Source organism: Podarcis tiliguerta (assembly GCF_965153285.1).
Source record: "Podarcis tiliguerta genome assembly, chromosome: 9".
Lineage (NCBI taxonomy): Eukaryota > Metazoa > Chordata > Lepidosauria > Squamata > Lacertidae > Podarcis > Podarcis tiliguerta.
The window spans coordinates 69,728,999-69,753,778 of NC_139542.1; the positions used below are offsets into that span (position 1 = coordinate 69,728,999).

General features: G+C 41.1%; 1 protein-coding gene across 3 annotated transcripts in view; it reads left to right on the top strand.

The window, feature by feature from the left end:
* TAPT1 (transmembrane anterior posterior transformation 1) overlaps positions 1-24,780 on the top strand; it is a 67,766-nt gene that overhangs the window by 29,015 nt on the left and 13,971 nt on the right. For 2 of the 3 annotated variants that reach the window (XM_083398891.1, XM_083398889.1), the window contains exons 3-8: positions 1,909-2,027; positions 6,919-6,942; positions 12,553-12,715; positions 20,331-20,466; positions 22,351-22,448; positions 22,611-22,680. In XM_083398891.1, the coding sequence (XP_083255017.1) occupies positions 1,909-2,027; positions 6,919-6,942; positions 12,553-12,715; positions 20,331-20,466; positions 22,351-22,448; positions 22,611-22,680 (610 nt within the window). The remainder of the gene's footprint in view (positions 1-1,908; positions 2,028-6,918; positions 6,943-12,552; positions 12,716-20,330; positions 20,467-22,350; positions 22,449-22,610; positions 22,681-24,780) is intronic. The other variant, XM_083398890.1, reaches the window with a different exon arrangement.

The window sequence follows — 24,780 nt, forward strand, 5'->3', positions numbered from 1 at the left end:
ATAGTTTATCTGTAAACTTATTTCCATGGGTAAACCTTATGTAGGTGCTATAAACATCATTTCTATTGTAAAAGATGCTGAGCAAAAACAATGACAACACTTACATCCTGCATCATCCTTTCTGAAATGGACCAACAGTCTGACTCTGTTTAAGGCACCTTCCTATTTTCCTGCTTCAAGAAGTTTGTGGGGTTTTTTCATGTGTGCTTTATTTTGAGTTTCTGCTGACATGAGGCTGCATTTTAATGTTGTATTTTAATTTTGTTTTTTAAGTTGTATTTCAATCAATTGTTTTATATCTGGTGTTAGCCGCCCTGAGCCCGGTCTTGGCTGGGGATGGTGGGGTATAAATAAAATTTATTATTATTAAACTATAAAGTTGTTAACGGTTGGCAGGATTCAGGTAAGGAGTCCCACTAGCAGAGTCCTGAATAAGGAGTTCCATTTGCTCGACAGGGCTTCCCCCCTCTTCCCCCTGCATCTCCCCCAAACAGTTGGGAGAACCCCCAGAAAGTACATTGGGGGACAGATAGTTTTATCTGACAATCTGACCTCCCTGAACCATTATATTTTTTCAGTGTGGTGAGCTTCTTTGAAGACTCCAAAGCAGACTACGTAATGTCCCATAAGAATCTACTTAGTTCTCTCACTGAAACAGTGGGACTTGAACTTAATATTAGCTGGTGGGAATAAAATAGGAATACATTGGTGGGATTCTTTTTTCAAATATAACTTTTACACATTGGAATTTAGTATTAATATGTTTATCTAATTTAATCAATCTTACTGGGTTTCTAGAAAACCTTTTAAAGTGATAACTCAGAAGTCATTTTAAAGATGATTTAACAGTACTGTACACAATTCCATACTATACAGTTAACATATAACGCATGAATTTTGATTTTCGTTGTTGTGTATACTGTGTATATACGGACAATGACAAATAAATGACAAATAAATTTCTATTCTATTCTATTCTATTCTATTCTATGAACCATAAACTAATTATTTTCACCCTCCTTATCTTGAGGAAATATTTTCCACATCTATTTAATACAAATGGTTTTGCCATATGTTCCAGGCTAAAACACACCTTCAGTTCACATGCAGTTGTTACTCTGCATCAACTAAGAAGGTGTATCAACCTAGGAGGGTGCCTAATATATGGATGGCTTGTATGGGATGTCAACAGCGGAAAAGCTATATTTGATTTCTTTTCTTTCTCATTGAGAAATCCCAGGATTCCCTAATTCACAAACTGAAAAATACTGGTGTATGCAAAGCTGAACATTTTTTCATAGATTGTTCCATATGAGTGGCAACTTTCAAAATTAAAATAACTTCTGCAAAAGCTGCCTGTCTCTACTGACTGTAGTCACCATGATGTGAAAGGAAGGTCAGGGCTGATTATCTAAAATTGTGTCCAGGAATAGGTCATCTGTTGAGGAAAGATTGGACTCATTGAGCCATGAACGTTTGCAAACTTTGACTGATTCTTACAGTGCAGACATTTTCTTGAACGCTTTCCAAGTGCACAGTGTATTGTTCCACAAAGTTTCCCAAACTAAACAAATAGTGCTTCAGTCTCATAACATCATGACCACTACTTTACTGGCATGGTGTCACACATTTAGGTTTAGGGAAATTGTGAAAAAATAGTTGTTCTTCCAAACCTTTAGAAAGATTTAGGTTATTCTTTTGTTGGCTGATGTTGGTTTTGTGAGGATTTCTGCATTCTGTATTTGTGGCAGTTTTTAATAAGGTCTTTGGTGTGTAAGTGCTTTCTGTGTGTTACTTTTGGGTAAATGTAAGGGTGATTTTATAGACTTAGAATTGTGATGCTTATCAGCATGGAAATCTTTAAAGTAACAGTTTTTACTCTGATTTCTCTTTCCTTTTACTCTCTAGTTGATGATTTTTGGAATTTTTTTGTGCCTGGATGCTTTTCTCTATGTGTTCACACTCCTCCCATTGAGAGTTTTTCTGGCAATGTTCAGGCTCATCACATTACCTTGTTATGGCTTGCGGTAAGTTCCTTTATTTCTCTTACTTAGTTGATCTAAATAGACTTTAATTGGCCTATTTAACTTTGTCAGTCTTAAGGCTTGAGCTGGTTTGAAATTGCAAACAGTTTCATACTGAAAAGCAAACAAAAAATAATCCTAACACTTGACATTCATTTTTGAGCCTCACCCAGTTGTGGTTTTGAATAGCAGTTAGCTCAAAATTTCTACATGCTCTCCCAGAATTTGGTGTTCAGGGCATGCCAGGAACCTTATTTTCTAGCTTTTGTTTTACTAAGTTATAATGATTTTCCTAAAAGGATCAAAATACATAACAAAGTAGTTCTGTTAGTGCAAGAACTCTTAGCTGCACAACACAACTCTCTCTCTCCTCATGCTCACTGCACACCCTCCAAATCTGTTCTGTGGGCTCTCCCAACCCTCTGAAGCAGATGTGCGGCGGGCACAGGGGCACATGGAGATCAGAGAGGAAGGGGAAGTTTCAGGGCACCAACAGAAATCCTTGTGCTAATTGAACTACTTTGTTGAATACTGCCCATGTCTTTTTTTTTTAGCTACCGAATTTGTAGCTTGCAGGTGGACAACAACAACAGCAACAATTTATTTATACCCTGCCCATCTGGCTGGGTTTCTCCAGCCACTCTGGGTGGCTTTCAACAAAATACTAAAATACAATAGTCCATCAAACATTAAAAGCTTCTGTAAACAGGGCTGCCTTCAGATGTCTTCTAAAATTCTGGTAGTTGTTGTTCTCTTTGACATCTGGTGGGAAGGCGTTCCACAGGGCAAGCGCCACTACCGAGAAGGCCCTCTGCCTGGTTCCCTGTAACTTGGCTTCTCACAGTGAGGGAACCGTCAGAAGGCCCTCGGTGCTGGATCTCAGGATGTTACCCTTTATTTAAATGTAAGTGTTTAAGCTTACGAATTTTACCCCAGTATTTAAATTCCTGCAGGGTAATTTTGTCAATAACCATTTAAGAGAATGCTACAGGATAGCCCTCTTAGTTCCAAGGATCATTTAGCATCTCTGATAATGTAGAATAATAGGATTATAAAATAAACCCATTCAAATACCTCTAAATACTGGTAGCAATATTTATTTAGCATTAGGCTTAATCATAATGCCGAGTGATGTGAGTGAGTTGTTATAAGCCTCAGGCTCATATACTCACACCTCCTCTGACAAGGTTAAGTAGTAATAGCTTCTGCTTAACAACAGCTTGTCAACTCATCCAGACATGATCAAATGGTAGTTAATTTTAACTATAGTTTCTTTGAAACAAGCCAGCTTGAAAACATTGAGAGATGTGCTGGCCATCTTATTAACTGTCCTGTCTGTAGAAAGAACATACCATATATTCCCCACTTAATAAATTAATTGTCTTACCGATAAACATTCACATTCTTCATGATACAATTAGGAATGTACCATATATACCATGTCTGGTGTGCTTGTACTCACTTGTTAGTTAGTTTTATTGTTGCTGTTGTTGTTAAGACCAGTTGTAGGGGACTGGGAAAAACCTGTTACTGAAGTCAGAAGCTAAGACTTCAGGATATCCAGCTTCTTTGAAAAGCTTGAGTACAATCCAGAAATATCAAAATTGGTATCAGTTCCCCATTGACTTCATTGTGCAAAGAATCAGGTTATGTGCTCCTTTTTTTAGAATGAAATGTCCCTTTTGAACTGTGCTGCAAATACATTTTTGATGCTGTATAATTTGCAACTTGTTTAATAAATCCTTTAATTGGGTCATTTTATTCAGCACTTAATTCTACAGTGCACTATAAATTTTGTCTTCCATGCTTAAAAAATGGCTGTTTTCAAGTTTCTTGATTATTGCATGTTTTTAACAGTGAAAATATTGCTGTAGAAAAATATATGTAGGCCTGTTAACAAATGACATTCTGAGGAATAAAGTACTGAAATAATTAGATTTAAGATCATATTCCAGTATTATGTGGGCATTGGTGTGTTTGAGCTGTTTTTAAGGACTATAGACACAACATCATATTCCATTCTATGTAAAAACAAAAAGTGCTCCTCCCTTCATTCTGGTTGTTTTTTTTCAAGATCTCAGCAGAAAGACTAAATATCCTATATCTCCAGCCTTTGTTTACACTCCATTTATCCTAGTCTCTTAGAAATTATTTAAACGGGATTCTATTCTCCCATTCTTTATTGCTCTGAAAGTATAGCAGTCCTTTTCTTTTGTGAGGTTAATCCTCATTCACGTTCTCATGATTCATGTAAAATGCAAATATTGCATATAGCTGTGTTTCTGCATCCAGACTCTTGGACTAGATAAAAACAGAATAAGGCGATTTTTTCATAGCTAAGATTATTTCCTGTTCTTTTGTACTGGTGCATCTTAGGGGGGGCGGGTTCTTTCAAGACTGCCAGATTAATTTTGGATTGTTTGAGCAAGATGTTTAGCTAACAGGGTTAATTACTTAAATAATAATAATTGTATTAAAATTTGCACTTCTGTAGTCATGCAATGGACACTTACTGGTATCTTCTGATGCCTGAGAATCCTGAGTATTTCCAGGTGAACAGTTTCAGAAGGTCAGTCATGCTGCCTCAGTACACCCAAGTTCTGCAAGCCAAATGAGACTGTGTCACTCATTGCTGGTCCAGATAGCAGATCTGGGTCTAGCAAAGCCTGGGGCCCGAGGTAGCACTTGGAACATTGCCCAAAAGAACAGCAGTCATGCAAGAAAAGCCAAGTTAGGTGTTATTGCATCACTCCCACAGCTGATGTAGGGCTGCAGCATTAAATCAAGCTTGGGGTAGCCTTCATCCTAGAAGGTAATCTTTTAAGCAAAGCTTTGTTCATAACTTCAATATTTATGTTGTGCCCGATGTGATGGGCTCAGCACAGATTGCGGCAGTTTTGTCAAAGGTAAATTTATTGCTGTCCAGGGCACATTCTACTAAATACAGTAGTAACTTTTGCCACAAATTGAACCTCTGTTGGTAACCAGAAAATAGTGGATTTCCACTGCCATATCTTTTATTTCTTTTGGAGAAATACATACTTTCTCCTCCATTAAGATTTCTCTCCCTGTTGTTTCAGACGTATCACATTTTAAGTAATTTGTGACTACATGTTCTGCCAAGTTTGCAGTGTGATCCCAAAGGCATAAATTCATGTAACTCATTTTGTGGATCAATTTGTGTTCACTAACAAATAAATATATGTACTGTGGTATTCCCCTTATATGAGACCATAGGGCTTTCAATCTTTTGGTAGATAATATGTACACCATCGACGGATTTAATTCCACGAAATAGCAATACCAGCTTTTTAGAAATACAGGCTTTCTTCTCTGTTTCTTTTTTCTTTTGTCTGATATTGGTAGTTTGACAATAGCAGATTTGATCCTTTTTGCTGAGTTAAATTCTTGATTATCCCAAAATTCTTAATTAGGCAGATATGATTCATTCCATTCATCTCAAAGAGAACAACACTCTTTTCCTACTTCAATCTGTATGTGCTACAAGAGGGAAAATAAAGTTTTCAATCACTTTCCCTCTTTTCCATGATGGTCAACGTACCTAGTGTAGCAACATTACAACCTTCTTTCTCTCTCTTTCTCTTTTATTTCTTGTAAATCAGACTGAAGGGAAGAGCACTTTCACTTCCTTTATAGGATGGAATATGATGTCACATGGGACTCCTTCATGGTGAGTATCTATCCTGATTTTTCTTCTAAATTATCAGCTAAAATGATTTCTCCCCATAAATTGCAAACTTGTATGTCATGTTGTTAAAAAGCCAACATCACATTATTAACATCACACTTCTGTTCATAAATTTTGCTGGGTTGTATTCAACTATTTCCTGACCAGAGTAGACCCAGGGTAATGAAATAAATTGTTAAGTTGGAGTACATTCTTCCATTAAATCTAAAATGAGATTGTCCGGTCAATTTTAAGAGACGCCATGCAATTTTTCCTATTTCACTGAAAATCTTAATAGTCGATTTTCCATGAATAGGAGCTGTCAAATGAATTGTTATCCTAGGCTTGTAAATGACCACTAGTCAAGTTAACCGTGGCAAGTGAAAAATCAACTCCAGAGACCAGGCAGGCAAATTTTTGATTCTTTTTTTTCTTTCACATGAGCCACAAACAATTGCAGGGAGGACTAATAGCATTTTTGTGTGTGAGTAGTAAACTTTGTGAATGCTATGGGTTTGTTTCAAAATATTCCGTATTAGCTACTTATGAAAGATAAATATCATTGTGCAAGTGGAACTTTGCTCACTTAATAGGGCTTTTTTACCCTCTTCTCCCCGCTATAGTCCCCTTTGTCCATGAAAAGCCACTCATGAGGGTTCCCCCCTCCCCCGAGACCAGTACTGGACATGACAAAGGGGGCTGCTATAGAAGGAGGAAGCCCTCAGTAATTGAAGGACCATCTTGCCTGCAATTTGCACAAGAGCACCTCTGTATTCAAGACATAGTTCAGATATAAGCCATATCTAAAGCAGTTTTAATTTAAAAAATGATGCGCAGGGCATATCAAGCGTTCTTCATACTGTAGTCCTTGCTTTACTGTATAATAAAGACTCAGCTTGGCTTAATGACTGTTAACAACCAGGATAATAAGGTGGGATCAGGATTATCTGGTTGTATAAACAGGAATTAAGACAGAGTTCCCTGGTTTGGACAAAGGAGGGAAGTCTGGCTTAATCTAAAACAGGGATCAAATGCCAAAACTGGTATGAAAAGATACAGGGATGAATGAAAACAATAGATACTAAAATATCTCATGAAAAGTACCTCACCCATTCAATTTTAAGCTAAATTTCTTTAGGGAAAGTGTTTTGAAATCTTATTAACCGTCCTGCCATTTCTCATTTCGCCTTGTTTGTTTTGAGACAGCTCTCACCGAGGCCTAAGGATGAGGTTGGTGCTGATTTTTTTCCTTCTTAGCATGCTGTTGTGCTATCTGTGCGCATGTAGTTTTTGCTGTTGATCAAGCTACAAGCAAACACATTACGGAGGTTTAGCTTCTTTTAAATAATGCTTCTTACACAAAATGCATGCTTTGAAGTAGCTTGGCTCTCTAAGTGCATCTGAGTGATGCCTGCGTTTCCAAAGGGGTCTCATTCATACTACATTTTTTGGAGTGCTCTTAAAAACTTAGGTTATAACTGAAAACAGTGGCCTGGATTCCATTAAACCAGCGCAAGGGGGGCTTCTCTACTTCCCTCTTGCGCTTCCCCAAATGTGCTTCTGGAGAGTCAGGAGAACCCTGAGAAGAGATGAGGGGAAGGAGGGGGTTTTTAAATAGCATAAATGAAGGAACAATTGGAAGAGTGTAACGTGAAATTCCACCCAATTTGTGAATCATCTGGGTAAGGGGAAGCCAATGTGGTGCCCTACAAATATTATCGGACTACAACTCCCGTTGGGACGCGGGTGGCACTGTGGGTTAAACCACAGAGGCTAGGACTTGCTGATCAGAAGGTCGGCGGTTTGAATCCCCACGACGGGGTGAGCTCCCGTTTCTCGGTCCCTGCTCCTGCCAACCTAGCAGTTCGAAAGCACATCAAAGTGCAAGTAGATAAATAGGTACCGCTTTGGCGGGAAGGTAAACGACGTTTCCGTGCGCTGCTCTGGTTCGCCAGAAGCGGCTTAGTCATGCTGGCCACATGACCCGGAAGCTGTATGCTGGCTCCCTCGGCCAATAAAGCGAGATGAGCACCGCAACCCCAGAGTCGGCCACGACTGGACCTAATGGTCAGGGGTCCCTTTACCTTTACAACTCCCGTTGCCTCATGGCAGCATGTTGCTTGATCAGGGATGATGGGAATTGTAGTGCAGTAACATCTGAAGGGCTACTCCTGATCCAGCTATTATACTTTGAGCACTGCCAAGTGAGGCAGCCTTTGTGTGTACAGTATTTACTGACACATACAATCAAAGCAGGAAACACTTCTGTTGACCCTAAATACGTTCAGCGGAAGGCATGTTTCAGAAGTAGATTTAGGATGTGCAGTATTGCAGAATTTTGATAACTCTTCATGGGATAATTGTTTGACATAGGATAATTCAGTGGTTCAAAAAGGGTATGGCAGGAGAGGATGGCAAGTGTGGTAGGAAGATTCAAGGACAATCAAACATTTCTGTGTAGTATGGATAAACAACAGAAGCAGTATCCACTGCATTGGCTGTTCTATGACTTACTCTTGTGAACAAGGATTTTCTTCTGACAAATATGAAAGTTCAGAAAGGAGAAAGGCTTCTTTGTGTTCATGAGGGAGATGAGCGTTTGTCATAAATTAGACATAATATAAATGAGATTACTCGGCAAAAACAAGCTCACACTTCTCATTGAGTTTGCATACATATTTAAGAGGCTCATTTATATTTTGGAAATTATTCCTGTTCTTATGTAGCTGCATAAGAACATAAACTGCATAAGGAGCAGTATTATAAAATCGAATACTGCTAGGAGTTGATTCTTACTGTTTTTCAGTGTATTTTTATCAATAAAAAATTCAGTGTGGCGCAGTCAAATTTTTATTCTGAAAGTGTGGCCCTGAGAAAAGTTTGAGAACCACTGGGCTTATCCCGTGAAGTATGATCCTGAAGCTTTTTCAGTACAGTGGTACCTTGGTTTGCAACCGCTTTGGATTACAACCACGTCAGACCCAGAAGTGTGTGTCCCTTTTTTGGGATTACAACCCATGGGGGGGGGGGGCATTGGCAAAAGTGCACCTTGGGTTACAATCTGTTTTGCTTTACAACTGGACCTCCGGAACGGATTATGGTTGTAAACCAAGGTACTACTGTACAGGCATAAGGTATGCTCGTGTTAATCTTGTTTTTGGTCATCGTTGCCTATGTAGGTATTTTTCTTAACCAGCAGATGGAGTCAGTAGTTCGATTATGTGAAACAGATTCAGAATTTACAGTGCATAATAAAGGTAGCTCTTAACTGCAATCTGCCTGGAATGCTATCTTTACTCTTTGGAAATTCTGATATACATTACAAATGTACCAATCTGACAAACATCAGGCAGTTTTTTAAAGTGTTGTGCTCAGGTAGAAAAGACCTTGCAGATTTTATGGCTATGGCTCACCTTTGTCTAGGGACAATTTGAGCTGAATATCCATTGGTCACTCTCCTTTGCATGCTCTAGTTGCTCTTAATCGGTAACCAGTTGGTGGGACTTTTGGTAATTTTTGGAGATTTGTGGTAGAGGTTAGAGCCCACCTAAATGTTATAGTAGCAACTTTGGGTGTGAGAGAACACAATCTACCCTAATCACACAGAGAAGAATGGAGGGCTTAAAATGAAAAAGACATCAAAAGGATCTAGGAGTCTTGGTTGACCACAAACTTGACATGAGCCACAGTGTGACGTGGCAGCTAAAAAAGCCAATGCAATTCTGGGCTGCATCAATAGGAGTATAGCATCTAGATCAAGGGAAGTAATAGTGCCACTGTATTCTGCTCTGGTCAGACCTCACCTGGAGTACTGTGTCCAGTTCTGGGCACCACAGTTCAAGAAGGACACTGACAAACTGGAACGTGTCCAGAGGAGGGCAACCAAAATGGTCAAAGGCCTGGAAACGATGCCTTATGAGGAACGGTTAAGGGAGCTGGGCATGTTTAGCCTGGAGAAGAGGAGGTTAAGGGGTGATATGATAGCCATGTTCAAATATATAAAAGGATGTCCCATAGAGGAGGGAGAAAGGTTGTTTTCTGCTGCTCCAGAGAAGCGGACACGGAGCAATGGATCCAAACTACAAGAAAGAAGATTCCACCTAAACATTAGGAAGAACTTCCTGACAGTAAGAGCTGTTTGACAGTGGAATTTGCTGCCAAGGAGTGTGGTGGAGTCTCCTTCTTTGGAGGTCTTTAAGCAGAGGCTTGACAACCATATGTCAGGAGTGCTCTGATGGTGTTTCCTGCTTGGCAGGGGGTTGGACTCGATGGCCCTTGTGGTCTCTTCCAACTATGATTCTATCAGGAAGGGTGTAGCAGACCCCTTCAGAAGCCTGCCCACCAATTAACCTCTCCAGAATCTTCTCTGCGAGTAATTTTGCCTTAGCTGCGTTAACTTCCAATATTGGAGCTCAGCTGAGAATAAGTGCACTTGGGGAGAGTAATTGTGGCAAAGTAAGATGGAGAAAGAATTTTGCTCCCATTTTGGTTGAAGGAAGGAAGAGATTAGTACAGTTAAAATCAGACTAACCACTCACCCTTGTCTAGGTGATTGGGGCTATACTATGTTGTGTCTAGTTTAACTCTTAGAAGAGCTTGACTTTTTGTTATGTTTGTAACCTGAAAACACTCAGGAGAAAATAGGAAGCCAGGGTGAACCTGGGAGCACTGGTATAGTTGTTGTTGTTGTTGTTTAGTCGTTTAGTCGTGTCCGACTCTTCTTGACCCCATGGACCAGAGCACGCCAGGCACTTCTGTCTTCCACTGCCTCCCGCAGTTTGGTCAGACTCATGTTTGTAGCTTCGAAGACACTGGTATAGTTACCCACTGTCATTCAGAACACTAACAAAAACTTCTAAATTGTCAAGAAAAGGTCCTGAAGCTTGAAAACATTTTCTGTAATTTATTTGAGTTTGGACTGAAACAAGAATTATTCTGTATGAGGATCTGAGATCATAGCAATTCTTGTGTGCTACAGGCTAATCTTGCTTTGGAGTAATCTTGAGCATTTAGAGAAAAAATAATTAATCACATGTTTATGCCTCTGAATATTTTGTAAAATTGCTATTTCAGTAAATCTTGGCTTTACAAAACATTTTTTTACCAATATGTAACCAGAGTCAGATTTCAGTGTTCATCAAAATGTATTCACACATCTTCTGAGTTAATACTGACAGTATAATATACTTTTGATAGATTGTGTAGCTGCCCTGTTACCAGTATGATCCATTTTCTTCTATAGTTCAGGCAATTTAAAGCACATGATGGTCACATTCAGGCAATTGTACCTCAAGTTCAATAAAGCTAGATATGAATTGTCATTTTGCCTGTGCATATATCCCCCTTTCTACACCGTTTGCAGCATGCCTGATTGCAATGTAAGATGCTCTCAAGTAATGAAGCATATGTTGTTTGCTGTTAAAACAAGTGAACTTCATTTTCCATCTCAACCAAACCTTGTTCCATCTTCAAAGCAATCTTGAATCTTGACTCATGGTTTTGTCGTTGGTTTAAAATTCTGGCTTGTTACTTAATCGGTAACCACAGTCCCTCTGTTGAAGCAACATGGTTTTCCTCAAGAATTCAACTTTTACAGTTTCCCAAAATAAATGGAGCAAGAAATTTTAAAAATTAGGAAACCACAAACCAAATCACATTAATTTAATTTGGTTTAATTTGTAGGAGACAAACAGCAACATGTGCAGATTTTTAAAAAATCTCTGCATTACTTCATGTTTCTCCTTAAAACAATTAATTTCCAAAGCTTTTTGCCTACAAATTTCCCTGCATTTCTTTGAACGTTCCAAACACAAAGCCATAAAAATGCCATAAACAAATTTCTGTTTGCTGATCACATTCCCATCTCATGAAATAAACCTACATTTTTGTTTTAAAATCCAGAATAAATTACGGTTAGGAACAGACAGGAGTCTGAGTGAGCAGAGCAGGCAGGTGGGGAAGAGGATCCAGGGGGAAGTGGGCAGTGATTGGTGGGATTCTGTGCCACCTGTAAAGTTATCTAACCTGTAAGGTTAGATTAAAGGTTGCAAGGTGGGACTGCCTCTGAAGGCAGTTCGGACAGTTTATCCAGTACAGAATTTAGCGGCCAGGTTGCTCATGGGGGCAAGAAGGTTTGGGCAGTTTACACCAAGCCTGGCCTAGCTTCACTGGTTTGCCAATTAATTAATTTAATTAATAGTACAGTGGTGCCTCGCAAGACGAAATTAATTCGTTCTGCGAGTTTTTTCGTTCTACGAGTGTTTTCGTCTTGCGAAGCACCACCGCGTATTGACGGTTTCCCGTAGGAATGCATTGGCGGTTTAAAAAAAAAGGCGCAAGACATTTCGTCTGGTGAAGCAAGCCCATAGGGAAATCCGTCTTGCGAAGCAACTCAGAAAACGAAAAACTCTTTCGTCTTGCGAATTTTTCGTCTTCCGAGGCATTCGTCTTGCGAGGTACCACTGTAATAGTAATAGACTATTATGGGTTACTTCTTGGAATGATGATCTTTTTGAACTCAGAAAGGAGGTATTCTGCTTCCAGCAAAACAGGTTGCCTGCTCTCCTCTTGCAAATTACTTTCAGTATCGTTTTTTAAGTCCTGAGTGACCCTCACCCAAGGAGTTAGGTGTGAATCATTAGTTCTAGATTGACTGGGGGCGGGGGGGGGAACCAGCAGCAATTTAAGCATTTGTTCTTACAATAGAAAACATACCATTCAGTACAAATGCTTTGTGTTGAATGGCTCTGGTGCTTTTTTATGTACTTTTGAAAAACATATTTAATATGTGGCTATTGTTTACAATTGTACTATTTGTTTTGTGTACTTTCTATATTTCAGTGATAGACGCTTGCTGCAGCCCGCTCAGGTGTGTGATATTTTCAAAGGAGTTATATTGCTAATCTGCTACTTCATGATGCACTATGTTGACTATTCCATGATGTACCACCTGATCAGAGGACAGTCTGTCATTAAACTCTACATCATCTATAATATGCTTGAGGTAAGCAAATTGCCATTAGAACTGTCAAAACATGCTTCCTTCCTGAATATTCCAGATGGAACAATTTCAAAGTTGGTAAAAGAATTATGGTAATTCTGTAATATATTTTCTGCCCTGTTATGGGACAAAGATCCATTTTTCTTCAACAATGATAAGCAATAAGTCGTATTGTGGATGCTATAGTTTTTTTAGTATTTGTAAGCAGCTAAGTTTGTAATGGGTTTTAAAAGAGCAACTCTCACAAAAGTATGGTGTATATTTAACACAGTAATAAACATAGTAATAGATACAGTCCCAACCAATTTTAGGAGTTTTATAAAAAATGGTAGGTATCTCAAGAATTGCTTCACATGTGTCTCAGAAGTTGGACATGTTTGAAGAAACTTAGACTTTGTTTTCTATGAATAGAAACTTAGACTTTGTTTTCTATGAATGCCATTAATAGTGCCATCCAAGAGTTCTTGAAGGGAGGAAGGGATAAAAATAAAATAATTAAAGCAAGCAGAAGAATAGTACAGCAATTGAGGAGTCAACTACATGTGCGTAGGTAGGGTTTTTTAAAATCCTTTTCAGCTCTGCTATTATTTATCTTTTGAAATATTTCAAAATATTTCAGAAGCATCACCAAATACAGTTTAATCCCAGAGCAATCCCCTTTCATGTGAATGGAAATACTCCTGTTTGTGCAAAGCAGACCCTTAGATCCAGGACTTTGGGTTTGATCCTGAGATCTGTCTGGAGGTTGGCAAAATGTGACTTTCCTGCCCCAGCAGCTATGGACTGTAGTCTCTGTGGAATGGTGTGGGCTGAGGGACTAGGAAGATTTTAGAAAATGAGGCAGATGCACCTTCTGCTGAGCTGGTCTTTTACTTGGAAAATGGAATAGAGATGAGAGAGTATTCTCTAATGAGAGTCCACCACCTTCCGAGGCACTGTAGGGTTGCCATATCTTGAAGAGCAAAAAAAGCCCAAGCTGCTGCCAGCCTGAGGAGGCGCGCGGGGCTGCTGTTGCGCTGGTGCACCTCTTTCCCCGGCTCGGACTGGCAGCGGTTGCAGCATGCAGAGCAGCCCAAGCCGCTACCAGCCCAAGCAGGACCCAAGCTCCTACCTGATCTTTGCTGTGATAGCTTCGCTCTGCTTTGGTGCTTCCACTTCTGGGATGTAGTGCCCTTCTGAGCATGCATGCCCCCCCCAAAAAAACCCAACACCCCCCCCATTTATTTATTATTTTTAAAAACCAAACCCAGACATTTCCTTTATAACGTAAAAATCCACCCAGATGGGCATGTTGGCCCCCCAAAAGAGGACATGTCCAGGTTTTCCTGGATGTATGGCAACTCTAGAGGTAGTCAGCTGTTACCATCAGAAAGTTCTTCCTGATATTTATTCAGAATCTCTTTTCTTTCAACTTGAAGCCTTTGGTTCAGGTCCTAACCTTTGCAGCTTTCTGTTTGAAGATGGCTATCGTATCTTCTCTCAGTGTCCTCTTCTCCAGGCTAAACATTAAGACCCTGGATCATCTTGCTTGCGCTCCTCTCCACATGTTCCGGCTTGTCAATATCCTCCTTAAATTGTGGCACCCAGAACTGGACACAGTACTTCAGGTGTGGTCTGACCAAAGCAGAATAGAGTGGTACTATTACTTTTCTTGATCTGGACACTATACTTCTTTAGATACAGCCTAGAATAGCATTAGCCTTTTTGCTGCTGCATCACACTGTTGATTCATTTAAGCTTGTGGTCTACTAAGACCCCTAGATCGTTTTCACATATACTACTGTCAAGCAAGGTGTCCCCATCTTATATTTGTGCAGCGGATTATTCCTTCCTAGAACCTTACATTTGTCCCTATTGAAATTCATATCGGCCCAGTTCTCCAATATGTTGAGTATGAGAGAGGGACAAAAACTTCTTCCTGTCTACTTTCTCTACATCATGCATGATATTATGCATCTCTATCACATCTCCATTTACTTGACTTATTTCTAAACTAAAAAGTCCCTTGTAGGCGAGTTGCTCCAACCCCTTGATTCTTCAGTTACCTTCTTGAGATGTGGCAACACAGTATTCCAAGTGTAGTCTTGCCATAGATTCTTGCGGCAGCATTATGATACTGGCATTTTCGTTTTTAATCCCTTTCTTAATGATCTCAAATAATGATCCCTTTCAGCCAGTTAGAAGAGAAATTTTTGAAGCTCATCTCAATCCCTGTTGTTCTCAACACCCTAAACAATGTGGTATCATTAGCAAACATGGCTAACTCACTGCTCATTCCAGCACTAAATCATTAATGGGCTATTTAAAAAAGCACAGGTCCAAGTTCCAATTCTTGGGGGAACTCCAGTTTCTACATCCCTCCATTGGGAAAACTGTCCATTTCCCCCCTAATCTTTGCCTTCTGTTTCTTAACCAGTTACTAATAATCCACAGGAGAACCCCTCTTCTATGACTGCTAAACTTACTCAGGAACTTTTGGTTAGGTACTTTGTGCACTTTGATTGTCAAAAAGCTTTTGACAGTGTTAACGGGATCAACACTATATGCATGTTGACACTCTGAAAGGTTAGTCAGACAGGACTTACCCTTTGCCGAAGCCATGCCAGCATTTGCTTTGCATGTAGATGGTCCCAGATACAATTTGACATCTCCAGGTAGTGCTGGGAAAGACTCCTCTCTGAAATCCTGGAGAGTTTCTGCCAGTCACTTGGCTCCCATTTCACTCCACTTCTCTAACCAGCAAGAGCAACAGATGATGGTTGCCTGGCTTAGGTTTATATCTGAACTGGAGCTCGTGATTTGCTTTTCTTCAAACCTCATACCCTCCAACATTCTCCAATGAAAATAGAAACGTCCCCTCCAGCATTTCTCCAATGAAAATAGGGACATCCTAAGGAAAAGTGGGACATTCTGGGATCAAATCAGAAACCGGGATGGCTTCTGTAAATTCAGGACTTTCCCTGGAAAGTTAGGGACACTTGGAGGGTCTGAAACTGTTATGTTAAGCAATGGTTTGTTCATCGCTTACTAATCATAGTTTGTTTGGGTGAAACTACAGTACTTGGGATAGATGTGACACTATGCTGTAGATCATGGTTTGTTGCTTCCACTGACAAGAGGGAAGGAGCAAAGTGGAAGCAATCTCCACATTCATGGTGAACCATTAACTTGGCCAATTATGTATTTGTTATTTGCCCCATAAATAGAATGTAATTGGCCCATAAATAGAAATGTGCAGGTTCATTCTTCCATCCACGCTTACTGAACCCGGAACCCCCCCCCCAAAAAAAAACCCCCACCACTTCTGAAAAAGTAACAAAAAACAACAACCCAACAGATTTTTTGAGTGAGCTCTTTCCAGATCTTTCCAGTATTGTAGGCATTTGCTGAATACCCGCAAATGACATTTTGTTTTTGTTTTTAGATTCATGTCTCCCGGCTCCTGCTCCTTTATGAACTCCCAATGTACATAATGCTAGTGACATAGCCCCATCATGGAATTCTTCTGGAGTCTGGAGCCGGAATGTAGGGTTTAGGTAAGTCCAGTTTAAAGAGAGGGGCGGTATTGTGTGGCATCTAAGCATTTAGAGTCCTACTAAAATTAAAATTTTTAGAGACTATTTTTTAAAAAACCACACAATATACTTTAGGGCTATTATACTAAATTTGCTTTTTCCCCAAAAAAGAGAAAAGAGGAGCTGGAAGAGGTTGAATTTACTTTGTTGTTTAGGGGGGAAAAGTACTTTTGTTAAGAGTTTCCTTGAACCAACCTAAACCATAGGCAATACCCATAGGGTATAGAGGGGAGGATAACACTTAAAATATGTTTTTGTATGCAGAAAAGCACACTTACAAATATATGAAACTGGAAGGCTTTGAATAATTTACTGTTTGTACATAACATACATAATTTGTACGCGAAGGACATTTCTCACTGGACCGAGCTGTTCTTTCATTATGTCACTTCTGTATTTTCCAGTTGTGGTAAGAATTCTCATCTACACCACTTTGTTTGTTACCAAGGTGAGGAACAACTATCTTTTGAATAAACCACAGAACCAAGGAGACTAATTTGAGTCCAGCATCCAGGAGGCACCCAGCGTTCATTATAGCTATTGCAACAGGACAGAGCTCACTCAATTCAACATGCCAGTTGAGAAGGTCTGTCCCAAGGCACTTCAGAACAAAGGCTTATATAGTAGTTCAAATACAGCAAACAAGAGTCATAAAACATCTTCCTGTACATCAGGAAAGGTTACAGGTCATGAAAAGCAAAACACGCATGGCTCCATACTGGTACGTTCACCCCCACAATCACCTTGCAGTGGTGAGGCCATTTGACCATTTTTGGTCTTGGATGTCTGGCATTACCCTAGCAACCTAACCATCAGTGGGATGGAGGAGCATCATAAAATCCTGGGTCTCAGATAGCTTCATGGATAGCTGATTAACACTCTGCTGTTAAAATATCTTGCCATTTTTACCACTTTCATGGGTAGATAAGGAGAGATGGAATGCAGCTTAGGAAGGAGAAACTCACAAATTCAGAACACAAAAAAAATCAAGCCTAATATATTCTAAAAGGTTAAATGCAATTAAAGTGAAACATTGAAACATTATTAAAATAATAAAAATATACACCTGGGTTCACTAATTCTTATATCACAGTTCAAAAGCAAAAGTTGTTTTTTTTACTATTTTTTGTAACTTTAAGCCAGGATAATATTCTGTCAAGCCCAAATAGTGCTTGAACATTGGTGAGAGAACTCACAGTTGCATAAAGCACAGTGGATCCGTCCTTCAGTGCCAGTTCATATAACCAGGGTCTCCATTTGATCCCTGCATGGTTCAAAGCCTACCTGCAACCCTGTGAATTTTTGTACCTGGATCTAGAGAGGATGGTTCACACTTTTTGCAGTAGGGAAGCTCTTTGTTCGCATTTGATGATGTATGCCTTAACTCTGCACCTTGTGCATACTGGAAACCATGGGAGCCCTTTCATCAGGTGGGGCTTCCAGGTAGCTAAAGTGACAAAGAGCCCTAGAATTGCTAATTAGAAATGTTAAAAAATGAGAATTGGACCTTAAAATAATTAAAAGTTAATGTGAAATATGAACTAATAGGTTTTAGTGAGTCTACTCCGAGTATGATGTAGGTGGATATTACCCATTATATTTGCCTTCTAGATTTTGATCATTTAGGAAATGTTTATGCTTAATGAATATTTCTCACATCAGTGAGGGTGTAGAAGATCAGCAAGGAGCCAAACAAACTCATGTGCGCACACACACACACATCAAGCAAAATTGAAAGGATAATAATTATAATTATACCCCGCCCATCTGGCTGGGCTTCCCCAGCCACTCTGGGCGGCTTCCAACCAAATATTAAAATACAGTAATACATCAAACATTAAAAGCTTCCCTAAACCGGGCTGCCTTCAGATGTCTTCTAAAAGTTTGGTAGTTGTTTATCTCTTTGACATCTGGTGGGAGGGCGTTCCACAGGGCGAGTGCCACTGCCGAGAAGGCTCTCTGCCTTGTTCCCTGTAATTTGGCTTCTCGCAGGGAGGGAACCGCCAGAAGGCCCTCGGAGCTGGACCTCAGTGTCTGGGTAGAACGATGGGGGTGGAGATGCTCCTTCAGATATACTGGACCAAGGCCATTTAGGGCTTTAAAGGTCAGCACCAACACTTTGTATTGTGCTCAGAAACGTACTGGGAGCCAATGTAGGTCTTTCAAGACCAGTGTTATATGGTCTCGGCGGCCACTCCCAGTCACCAGTCTAGCTGCTCCATTCTGGATTAGTTGTAGTTTCCGGGTCACCTTCAAAGGTAGCCCCACATAGAGTGCATTGCAGTAGTCCAAGCGGGAAATAACCAGAGCATGCACTATTCTGGTGAGGCAGTCTGTGGGTAGATAGGGTCTCAGCTTACGTACCAGATGAAGCTGGTAAACAGCTGCCTTGGACACAGAATTGACCTGTACCTCCATGGACAGCTGTGAGTGCAAAATGACTCCCAGGCTGCGCACCTGGTCCTTCAGGGGCACAGTTACCCCATTCAGAACCAGGGAGTCCTCCACATCCGCCCACCTACTGCCCCCCAAAAACAGTAGTTCTGTCTTGTCAGGATTCAACCTCAATCTGTTAGCCACCATCCATCCTCCAACCGCCTCCAGACACTCACACAGGACCTTCACCGCCTTCACAGGTTCTGATTTAAAAGAGAGGTAGAGCTGGGTATCATCTGCATATTGATGGACACCCAGCCCAAACCCCCTGATGATCTCTCCCAGCAGCTGCATATAGATGTTGAAAAGCATGGTAGTGGTAGTGGTGCTCTTGCCCATTTTCTTCCCGAAAGACCTCTTAAAATTGCGCCCCAGTGGTCCTGTTAAGCTCCTGCCACCAGAAAGCTGTTGAAATCGGGTGGCGAGTGTCTGATGGCTGGAAGCTGCTGAGTCAGGCCAGACTCGTCCGTCTTGGGAAAGACTCTGTTGCAAAAGCGCTGCAGGTACAAACAAGCAGGCAAATCGTACAGCGCCAGGCTGAATTCTGACAGGCCAGGCCCATGGCACAGTGTCTCTGCTTTCTATCTAGAAAGATGATCCAATTTTTTTCTCCTTCTCCTGCTTGGGATGGGTGTGGGCAGTGCAGAGTCCGGCACATCTTTCCTTCTCATCCATCTGCTGCCTCTTGTTCATCTTCCCCCAGGCCCCATTTTGCATTTCAGGGCTCACTCCAGATTTCTTTCTTAGGGTGCCTCCTTTTCTCCCCCTCACAGCTCTCGGGGTTCTTTGGCATCTTCTTTTTTCTTGAGAGTATTTTCCCAGAGGAAAAAACAAAACCCTGCTGCTTCTGTTGCAGCAACTGCACTGTATCAGCCCTCTGACCAGACTTTCACAGTTCCATTTCCACAGCTGCAGTTACATGACATTCCAGCAGTTTTGCTATTGCCCTATGGGGGGAACTTATATGTGCAGTCAGTTTATATTATCAATATATGGCATTTTCTGCTCCACGATTTGGTTCTTCAGGTTGAATTTAAAAACATTAATTGGAGGGCGCACAAATACTTCTGCATCCTTTTAATGATGTGGCTTCAAACAGCATTTCGTGGAACTCTAGTTTCTTAGAAGACTATCAGGGACTTCTCGGGGGGGAAATCATCTCTGAATGACATTTATTGACCATTACCAATTGTTCCCTGCAATGTAGAACCCCAAAGGTTCTGGGTTGCACTGTTTTGTTCACACAGGTTAATGGTGGAATCTGATAGGTTTGGCCAATGCTCCACATAAGGTGACTTTGTGCTTGAAGCAGAATTGTAAAACTTCTATAACACACAGGCATCCCATGGCCAGTCAGCAGCAAGGATTCTTTGCAGATGTTGAAGGGAAAGCTACTTGGAAGTAGAAACTTTGAAAACAAAAATTGTAGCTAACTTGGTTTTGAATATCCTATTGGTATTTCGTGTTGGACACTGACATGTTAAGAGTATGCAGTAATTAATGGAAAAATAAACTCTTACCTTTGTTTAAGAGGAACATAGCTGACAAAATTAAACTATCTTGGTTTATACTTCCTTGGTGTATTTTCTCTCTCTCTCTCTTTCTAGGTAGCTGATCGTTTGTTTTCATCTTTTGGTCAAGATATTTTGGATGCTCTTTACTGGACAGCTACAGAACCAAAGGAGAGAAAAAGGGCACACATAGGTGTGATTCCCCATTTTTTCATGGCGGTGCTGTATGTCTGTATCCTTTTGTGTCAGAATTGCAGTTCATTTTCATCTCTATGAATGCTAAAATAGTATTTAAAATGCATGGATTTGAGGACCATTATGTTTTATCTACAAACCTATTCAAAGTTCTGTGTCAGAATCTTCATCTTAATTAATGTAAGAACTAAAACTGGATTTTTTTAAAAAAAAGTAAATTAAAAACCTTCTATTGGGCAAGAATTAACTAAGGAGAACTCCTCAGTCCAGCCATGCAGGACTTGTACTTAAGCTGTCCATTTACCACAAACTATAGCCAAGAACAGGGGACGCGGGTGGCGCTGTGGGTAAAAGCCTCAGCGCCTAGGGCTTGCCGATCGAAAGGTCGGAGGTTCGAATCCCCGCGGCGGGGTGCGCTCCCGTTGTTCGGTCCCAGCGCCTGCCAACCTAGCAGTTCGAAAGCACTCCCGGGTGCAAATAGATAAATAGGGACCACTTACTAGCGGGAAGGTAAATGGCGTTTCCATGTGCTGCTCTGGCTCGCCAGAGCAGCTTCGTCACGCTGGCCATGTGACCCGGAAGTGTCTCCGGACAGCGCTGGCCCCCGGCCTCTTGAGTGAGATGGGTGCACAACCCTAGAGTCTGTCAAGACTGGCCGGCACGGGCAAGGGTACCTTTACCTTTGCCTTTTATAGCCAAGAACAAACCTTGTTGATATCCTGCCTTGTCCACATTTCATGTTTTTCCTGCTAACCTTGCTTTTAATGCTTGCCCCTGGCCTGGCTTGCATTAACTCTTAGCTAAACCATGGCTAAACCAAGGAGCCAGCGTGCAGGTGCTGGGAGGGAAAATGGCAGCTACTTACCATATTTTTTGCTCTATAAGACTCACTTTTTCTCTCCTAAAAGGTAAGGGGAAATGTGTGTGCGTCTTATGGAGCGAATGCAGGCTGCACAGCTGTCCCAGAAGCCAGAACAGCAAGAGGGATTGCTGCTTTCGCTGCGCAGCGATCCCTCTTGCTGTTCTGGCTTCTGAGATTCAGAATATTTCTTTTCTTGTTTTCCTCCTCCAAAACCTAGGTGCGTCTTGTCGTCTGGTGCGTCTTATAGAGCAAAAAATACGGTATTTCCTTCCCTGGCCCTGCTGCTGCTATGCTACCTAGAGCTGAGCCATGGTTGTGTTTATTGTTAAACCTAAACCCAGAGTTGTATTTTGTCTGGAGTAGAAAAACCAAAGTGGTTCACTACATTACCAAATGGATAACAAATATTTGTAGGGCATGCACACCCACGTATCTCAGGGATCGTGGTAGCAAAGCAGTACAAGTAATTGTCGAACCTTCTCTTGGAATGCTTAAAATCATGCAATGGACTTGGTTAATATAACTGCATGTTTATCAGCAAGCTACTCCATAGTATAGCACAGGCATAGGCAAACCCGGCCCTCCAGCTGTTTTGGAACTACAACTCCCATCATCCCTAGCTAACAGGACCAGTGGTCAGGGATGATGGGAGTTGTAGTCCCAAAACATCTGGAGGGCCAAGTTTAACTATGCCTGGTATAGCACAATGATACTTAAAAGTCTGCTTTGGTATCTTAAAACTTAGTGTAATACAGTGGTACCTCTGGATGTGAACGCGATCCGTTCCGGAGCCCCATTCGCATCCAGAAGCGAACGCAACCCGCACCCGCGTGTGTCGCGATTCGCCGCTCCCACGCATGCGCGTGACATCATTTTGACCGTCTGCGCATGTGCGAGCAGCAAAACCCGGAAGTAACGTGCTCCGTTACTTCCGAGTCGCCGCAGTGCACAACCCGAAAATACTTACCCTGAAGCTACTTCAACCCGAGGTATGACTGTATATATTGCAATTTAATATTTTCTTTTAAAAAGCATTTACCTTAACATATATGACTATAGTCTTGCATGCTATCCTGATAATGGTCCAAGCAACGACACTCAATGTAGCCTTCAACTCGCACAACAAGTCACTTCTTACTATCATGATGTCTAACAATGTAAGTGTCTTATAGATTTTCCTCACTGGCTTTGACAACTATGATGTGTGACAGTACTTCTGTTAAATGATTTATATGTTCTCAGTCAACATATTTTGTAGAAAATGTTTTTTTTTTAAAAAAAAATAGAAGTATAAGAGTGTTACTTTCTTTAAATCGCAGTTTGTTGAAATTAAAGGAAGCGTTTTCAAGAAGTTTGAAAAGAATAATCTGTTTCAGATGTCAAACAGTGGTATGTACATATATGTGAGCTGCTAATTGAGGAGTATGTGCTTCTAATACATTATATATCATGTAGCATGTGTGAAAACAGTGGGTGGATTTGACAGAAATATAGGTGGCGGTATTTCATAAAAACCGGCATGATGATAATTTGTGGTGCTTCTCTTCAAGTATGGCAAGGGGCTTGTTCACCATCCCAATCTGGGTTGGAAAAGATTTTTCTCTTGAACAACAGTACTGAAAATAAAACCATGGGTGAGTTATGAAGTGGTGTACAATTTTAATCCTGTTTTGAGGTTTCACTATTTTTAATCAGGCTAATAAAGATGGAACCAGACTAAGTTAGTTGTGATCAAGTCCCACAGAGCAGAATAATGAAGTTACAGTAGTCATGATGACTATTGTTTCATACTGACTTTCATGAAACCAACTCACAAGTAACGTTCTTTGGCTCCTACCAAAGCAAAGTAGCCGTTCTTTTATAGATATGTATTTATTTTGGTCTGGTTCACATATAAAATTAAGCCAAACCGTAGCCTAATGCAAATGTATGGGCTCCTGGGGAAGAGGCTGTGTCTGCTCCTGCGCTGACTGAAGCCATAGTTTGGTTTAGCATGTCATCCCAGCCAGACTCGTGCTTTAACTCTGTCCAGACAAGTCATACATTGTGACCAAGGTTTGTCCACCTTACTTGGTTTTGAGATGAAATCCAGTCTTCGGTCCATGTACCCCACTGCTGTCTTGCTTCGCTTCTAATTCTGTGCAGTGTAGGCGCACCACTTGCATGAATTCAATTAAACTCACTTGGCTCTGGCAGCCGCCTTCCTTTGCAATGGGGAGAGAGAAAGTAAGGGAAGGCAGTTAAGAGACACGGGGAGGGCCTCAGTGAGGGAAACCCCCCCCCCTTGCTAGCAGCCAGGTAAACCTGGACTATATTCAGTGTTGCTTATATGCTTTGCCTCTGGAGCGGAACCCCCATGTGTGATGCAGCTACACTATATTCAGATTTTATTGTGTGTTAAATTCATGTAAAGGTAAAGGGGACCCCTGACCATTAGGCCCAGTCGTGGCCGACTCTGGGGTTGCGGTGCTCATCTCACTTAATTGGCCGAGGGAACCGGCGTACAGCTTCCGGGTCATGTGGCCAGCATGAACAAGCCGCTTCTGGCGAACCAGAGCAGTGCACGGAAACGCCGTTTACCTTCCCGCCGGAGCGGTACCTATTTATCTACTTGCACTTTGATGTGCTTTCGAACTACAGTGGTACCTCAGGTTACATACACTTCAGGTTACAGACTCCACTAACCCAGAAATAGTACCTCGGGTTAAGAACTTGGCTTCAGGCTGAGAACAGAAATCGTGCTCCAGTGGCGCGGCAGCAGCAGCAGGCCCCATTAGCTAAAGTGGTGCTTCAGGTTAAGAACAGTTTCAGGTTAAGAACAGACCTCCGGAACAAATTAAGTACGTAACCAGAGGTACCACTGTACTAGGTTGGCAGGAGCAGGGACCAAGCAACGGGAGCTCAGCCCGTCGCGAGGATTCGAACCGCCGACCTTCTGATCGGCAGATCCTAGGCTCTGTGGTTTAACCCACCGCGCCACCCGTGTCCATAGCACTATTAAAAATACCGAAAATCTTATGTCACTCAACATGTTTCAAACACTTAAGTTCATTCCTGCCTCCTTAAACTAGAGGCCTGTGCCGAAGACCCATTGAATGCTGTGGGACTCCCTTTCTGAGTAAATATGCATAGGACTGTGCTGTGTGATTAGCAATGATTTTTCATTCATTTTTTTTCAGATGTTACATATAGCAGTAATTATTAAATCAAGCCAACTTATGATCCAGTATTGTAGAGCATCACTTTTGCTGTGTCGGATGTATGCCTTTCCCTGAGGAAGAATACAGTTGTTTATTATTCCAGCTGTGCATAGAACAAATGAACAATAAAGGCAACTTATTTCCCATGTTCAGATTGTTAGGTTGGATTTGATGAATCCATACATCAGTTGCGAACTTGTTCCATGCTCTTGCATAGAGTGCAGCTTTTTATAAGTAATATTAATCCACTACTAAATTTAGCCTCTGTATAAGAACTCTTCTGTAGAAT